The sequence below is a fragment of the Acanthopagrus latus genome, chromosome 23 (genome assembly GCF_904848185.1).
Source record: "Acanthopagrus latus isolate v.2019 chromosome 23, fAcaLat1.1, whole genome shotgun sequence".
Lineage (NCBI taxonomy): Eukaryota > Metazoa > Chordata > Actinopteri > Spariformes > Sparidae > Acanthopagrus > Acanthopagrus latus.
In genome coordinates this window covers 25,178,284-25,184,566 of record NC_051061.1, presented here as the reverse complement: position 1 = coordinate 25,184,566, position 6,283 = coordinate 25,178,284, and the positions used below count along the sequence as shown (strand labels likewise).

The 6,283-nt window shown below is 43.3% G+C and overlaps 1 protein-coding gene and 1 long non-coding RNA gene across 3 annotated transcripts in view; one reads left to right on the top strand and one right to left on the bottom strand.

Moving 5' to 3' along the window:
* Positions 1–4,948: 4,948 nt before the first annotated feature.
* The window catches only part of gh1 (growth hormone 1), a 5,639-nt gene continuing 4,304 nt past the window's right edge, over positions 4,949–6,283 (bottom strand). The window contains exons 4-6 of one of the 2 annotated variants that reach the window (XM_037088771.1): positions 5,552–5,695; positions 5,322–5,468; positions 4,949–5,243 (exon numbers count right to left, since the gene is read on the bottom strand). In XM_037088771.1, the coding sequence (XP_036944666.1) occupies positions 5,181–5,243; positions 5,322–5,468; positions 5,552–5,695 (354 nt within the window). In that variant the 3' untranslated portion in view covers positions 4,949–5,180. The remainder of the gene's footprint in view (positions 5,244–5,321; positions 5,469–5,551; positions 5,696–6,283) is intronic. The other variant, XM_037088772.1, reaches the window with a different exon arrangement.
* Positions 5,111–5,831, top strand: LOC119014805. Its single transcript, XR_005073072.1, has 3 exons — positions 5,111–5,231; positions 5,347–5,480; positions 5,561–5,831. It is a non-coding gene; the product is annotated as an uncharacterized LOC119014805 (long non-coding RNA).

Below are 6,283 nucleotides of genomic sequence, written 5' to 3'. Positions count from 1 at the left end.
ACAGCCGAAGAATACCGAAGAGGGAACAAGGTCGGGCGGAAATGAACGACCGTGAAACTGACAGAGCCGAAGCGGCTGCTGCGGCCCCTGCTGGCACCACGGCTGTAAAGCAGTGCTGTGGACCGCACTGGACTGGAAGCCTCCGGTTGTCTTCACACGCTCGTCCTCCCTCACCGAAGATCTAAAATAAAGCGATTTCATTTCATGTTAAATGCCAAATCTATTTAGCATTTTTATTGTAACACAGCTGTCACATATGTTTTCTTTACTAAAGTAGGTTTTTATTGTTATTATCATTTACACATATATGTTTATGTTTTCTATATTCTTCTCTCCTCAGCACCATCATATCCTGTTCCTGTGTGTCCTGCTTGCAAGTCAGCGCCTTGGATTTGTATACCAATTCAAATAAATTCAGTTCACTGTAGTTAGGAGTCAAAAACAATGTTTTGTGTTTAAAATCATTTAAACAAATCAGACACAGCCTTTAACACAGTACAAGCTTACTTTATTCCCAATGTGAAAGATGACAGTCATTTTCCTTCATTAGTGTTCATAACTTAGATTTTATTCCAATCCTCAAGTTCAATATTCATGTCAGATAACTTGTATGGGCTGTGAGTGTGATTTTATATTTTATCACCACACACACTGAATTGTAAAAATCTTACCTGATGTTTCAATGGCTAAACTAGGATATTAAGACTAATTGCATAGTTATAATTACAGTGTAGGACAGAAGACTGGCAAAACAAAGTGTGTGGTACATGTCGCACATGATATGTCAATCTTATGAGATGTTTGCTGACACTGCTGACGTCTCTAGTAGAGTGAGAAAACAATAACTCCTCAGAGCCATCTTCAGGTACACCGCTTGAAGGGACCATGCTGAATCTTACGGTGAGGGTCATGTCTTCACTGTCCTGGCACGAGTCTAAAGGGAAAAGGAAAACAAAACACACACACGCAAGAGTATACAGTAGGACTAACACCACTCAGTACTAGCAATGATCACACACACTGACCATGACGAGGGCGTTTGATATTATTACATTATCAAGCTTCTTCGCGCTAAATTGTAGTTATCTTTGCATGGAAAATTATCTTTAAAAACCACAAACAACATATGTGAAATTTATAGCAGAATTCAAACGGGACCAGAAAATGTTTTTTATCTCTCCATTGACTGCCATTCATAATAATTCGCGGCTGAGGACCCATGTACCAGAAACTGAAGGGCGTGACTTCACCACTCTATTGTCATTATGATCTAGACAGTAGAATAAAATACAGATCAACTGTATAAAAATCCACTATGGCTCCACCCAGTGGCCGTAGCTTGGTTTGCAAGAATCCACCGGCCGTCTTGACAAAACCAATCAGAGCCAAGAGGCATGTCTGAGTGTCAGTCATGCTCATGCACACCCTGCTGGCAGCCCCCCTCCCTCAGGCACTAGCCGTTTTTAGACAGGGCACCACGCCGCCAACGTTCTTTTGGCGGCTCAGTCCACGGTTTTAGACAGAGGCTGGCAAATTGGGGGTCTTTTTGGTCCGCCAATTTTCCGCCTCGGAGGGAACACTTATTTCCGCCTCGCCTGCTATCTACAAACGAGGCGGAAATGTGCCGGCCTCTGCGTGAGGTGAGCGAAGGTGTCAATGACCTGCACTGTTGTGCGACCCACAACCAAGGAGTTTTAAAACCAAGAAGCAGCTGATCACAGCAGTCAGTCCATCACTTCATCCACGGCCATTAAGATGAACAACTGGACAGCTGCAGAGATCCAGGAGATGCAGCGTCTCCTCGGTCTCTGTAGCTGTTTGGTTGTGTTAGCTTGTTGTTGTGTCTGCAAGCTAAGGACGGTCACTACTTTCAAATTAAAAGCCCCCCGCTAAGAACCCAGTTTTAAACTCCAGTGGGGTGCAATGTAAAGCTCTTATTTTGAAGACAAATTTTATGTCACTGTTCACAGCCTGACTTAGAGCTCCATGTCACGTCACATGTTTATGCCTACCTCAGAGGCTTTTGGAAAAGGAGGAATATTAAGCCTCCATTTTAGAAAGACAGGCCGGCACATTGCCGCCCTTACCTTGGAGCAAATGTGCCGCCTTTTCTATCTAAAAAGGGCTAGTGACTGCTCTCACCTGGTCAGATAGTTCAAGCTCAAACTCAAACTGTGAACAATGTCGGAGAGGAAACAGCAGAAACATGCCCCATCATCGCCCACGTCAAAGAGAAGTAGTAAGAAGACTGAAGAAGAAAAGCAGAGTAAAAACAAAGAACTGGGCCGAGCCAGAAAGAAAACAAGGATAAATATCAGAGCATCATTTCAGAGGTAGAGGAGCTGCGGGATCTGTCAGGACTTTTCTGCTGGACAGGTAAGAACCTGCTGGATATATGTTTCACTCAGTGGCTGTGTCTCAACTCAGGGTCTGCATCCTTTGGAGTGCACATTTGACGTTCAATTATGTCACAACGGCGCGCAAAGGCTGTCCCAATTCAAAGGATATGCTGCCTGCTTTTCACTCTTCCTGGAGGACGCACCACTACTATCCTTTGTGGCTATAAATTGCCCGAGATTCATTGCGCCTGAAGAGAAGAAAGAAAGAAATACATGATGGCGACCTCAAGTGGCGCGGATCTCGCATTTAAATGTAAGTATTGACTCTATACTCGGTTTTTACTCATTTGAACATCCAACGCCAAATATGTTAAACTTAAACGTACATTAAAACCTCAAAATTTCAGTTAAAATACGTTGATAATCAGCTTGATGCCTTTGGAAGTAAAGCCTTAAAAGCCTTCATTTTCAAACGTTAAGCGTTCAGACGTATATCTTATATCTTATTGTGACTGTGGAGATGTTATAGACTATTTTTTACTTCATATAAGTTACACAAATGGACCAAGTTTATGATCATCTTCATGATGATTATATTTTTTTGCTGTGTCAGAACTCTTTTGTCTGTTGACATAACACAACACTTAGGGAGCAACAGAGAGCTTCAGCACTGTCCGAGGTCAGAACAACATTTGTTCACAGGGCGAAACATTCCACCGGCTGGATGGAAGTAAAGCAGTAATAAATAATAAATAATAAATAGCCCATCTGTCAGTCTTGATGTTACTTTTTGTAAATCTTTGCATCACTGTGTTAATGTGATCTTGTGTTGACCTTTTCTTTTATTTCTCTCTGTGTTCAGAACAGTTCTGGAAAGAACGGGCCTGCAGAGGAAGGTCGAGCCCAGCAGGCCAGAAACAAGTGGGACCGTTTAAAGAACAAGAACAAAGTAGCTGCAGGTTTGAATGATGATGTGGAAACTAAATGATATTACTTTTTACCCATGCAAGCTAATGCATCATGTGCTGAAAACTGCTAATATCCAGAGACAGCAGAGGGTCAGCAGGAGGCCCAGAGCTGTTACTGGGTCCTGGTTTGTCCTCATGGATGAGGTGTTTGGACAGAGGCCTTCCACTGCCGCTGCAGAGAGGATGGAGAGGCTCTTCTCTGCTCCACAGGACAATCCTTACATTATATCTGTTATTAGTTACTTAATTTATTAGTTCTTTTTAAATTGTTTGTTCATAATTGTTCATTTTATATAATTCATGAAATAAAATATTGTTTTATTGTTACACGTTGTCTATTCCATTCAGTATTTACAGCTTAAGCACAATTTATAACAGCAAACAGCATCAAGTGCTACTTTTCAGGGACAACAAGGGAACAAATGTTTTCTTTTATTATCAAAGTCTTAACATTTACAACTGTTTGCAAAATCACAGCATAAATAACTATTTACAGATTATTATTCACTATTAACAAAAGCAATTATTATTAAAACAATATTAAAACAGTTACAGATGATGGACAGTAGCAGACTGAGCAGGAGTCCCTGCAGTGCTGCTGGGCTGGATGGTGTCAGTGGGACATCATCTGGGTCGGTACTCAGGGTGTTTGGGGGTCCAGTGTCCTCTGTCCACCATATCGTCCATCAACTGGGTCTGCAGTTCTGACTCCATCCACAGCTGCCATGTCACTGAGAATTTCTAAAGAATTAGGTAATTTCAGAATATAATCCATCCATCCATCATCTGTACATATTCTATGTACGCCGCTTAATCCTCTGCAGGGTCGCGGGGGGGCTGGAGCCTATCCCAGCTGACTTAGGGCGAAGGCAGGGGACACCCTGGACAGGTCGCCAGTCCATCGCAGGGCTACACATAGAGACGAACACTCTCACACACTCTCATTCACACCTACGGACAATTTAGAATGATCAATTAACCTCAGTATGTTTTTGGACTGTGGGAGGAAGCCGGAGTACCCGGTGAAAACCCACGCTTGCACAGGGAGAACATACAAACTCCACACAGAAAGATCCCAGGCGTCCCAACCGGGACGCGAACCGGCGATCTTCTAGCTGTGAGGCAGCAGTGCTAGCCAATAGTAATAATAATAATAAATCATTACAACAAACAAAATTATCTACCAAACACTTTAAATAGGAATAACGCCTTTAAAATTAAAACAAAAACATATGTGGCGATCAGCAGTTTATGTCTCAGCATTAACGTAATGTATCATATGTTAATGACCCCAAACTGTTAGCTAGTTAATAATGATAACATTACTGTGGGTTCAATAACAGGTTTACCTCTCCACGGTCCTCTCAGCCCGAGATAAACCAGCCGCTTCTGATAAGCAGCCAAACGATCCGTCATTATGTATATTGTAGTGGACTAAGAGCATCTGACTGAAACAGCTCCCAGGTCAGTCCTTCTTCCTCTCTGCCTTCTAAGCCCCTCCCACAGAGGAGGAGCCTGCCGTGCACAAACATTTTTTTTTCCTTTCATTTGCACATTTTTCTAAACTTCTTTTTCGATTTTGTCAATACGGTGTATAAAGTCAACCTGAATACACGAAGAAGAAACATTTGCACAAGAATGTGAATGCAAACAGCACAGACTTTATTTCACAGTATGACATCACTTCCTGTTCAAAGCTTTCATCATCATGACACCAGACTACCTTCAATTACATCCTCGACCACTGAACAGGAACTAATGCTAATGCTAGTGCTAACACTACTTATCAGAGTCAGAGAGTGTGGAGGCGGAGCTTCAGAACACACGATTACATCATCAACAGGGGCTGTGGTTTCACAGAAGAGAGGCGGGGCTACAGGGTGCAGTTGGCCTCTGGAGAGAGTCTACATTTTGCCACTGTCAGGTAGGTCTCCACCTGTAAAACAAATATCATGACATCATCATGACATCATCACTTCATCATCACTGTCACATCACCCCTCTCCTTCCTCACCTTGTGCATGTCTTTTTTGAAACAGGCAAGTAGTTCGTAGGTTCGTCTCAGCGACTCGTCGGTGCCCGGACTTTGGTAGTAGTCTCCATAAGGAGCCAGCTGGAGGGCGGAGCTATCAGGGAAGAGCTCTGCTCCATCCTCATTGGCCTGCAGGATCAGGTGGTTACTCACATAGGTACTCACATACATCAGATCCATGTGTATCAGATGATTGATGTGTGTGTTCTCACCCTGATCAGGAGATGGATGCCTGTCTTCAGCTCAGACAGTTTGGGTGAAATCTGGTTCCTTGGAGCAGAACCGCCAGCCAGAGAACGACTGGGGAACTCCCAAGACTCGACCAATCGATAGGAGATAGACAGCAGCTTCAACACCTTAGAACCAATCAGTCGATAAGAGACAGAAGCAGAGACACCACCTCGTTTATCATTTCTGTTAATTAGGTTCTAAGAGAACAACGAGAAGGTTCAGGAGGAAAATAAAAAAGTAACAGAAGTTTGGCTGAAGAGAGCTGTGAGACACCCACCAATCAGCTGTCAGTGTTCATGGACAAGATGGAGGACAGGAAGAACAAATACTTACTGATACTTATTACTAACTCCTGTTACTGTACTGTATGTAGTATACACATACACTGCCTGTGGTCTCATGTAGTACTGTGTGTGGTCTCATGTAGTACTGTGTGTGGTCTCATGTAGTACTGCCTGTGGTCTCATGTAGTACTGCGTGTGGTCTCATGTAGTACTGCCTGTGGTCTCATGTAGTACTGCCTGTGGTCTCATGTAGTACTGCCTGTGGTCTCATGTAGTACTGCCTGTGGTCTCATGTAGTACTGCCTGTGGTCTCATGTAGTACTGTGTGTGGTCTCATGTAGTACTGCCTGTGGTCTCATGTAGTACTGCCTGTGGTCTCATGTAGTACTGCCTGTGGTCTCATGTAGTACTGCCTGTGGTCTCATGTAG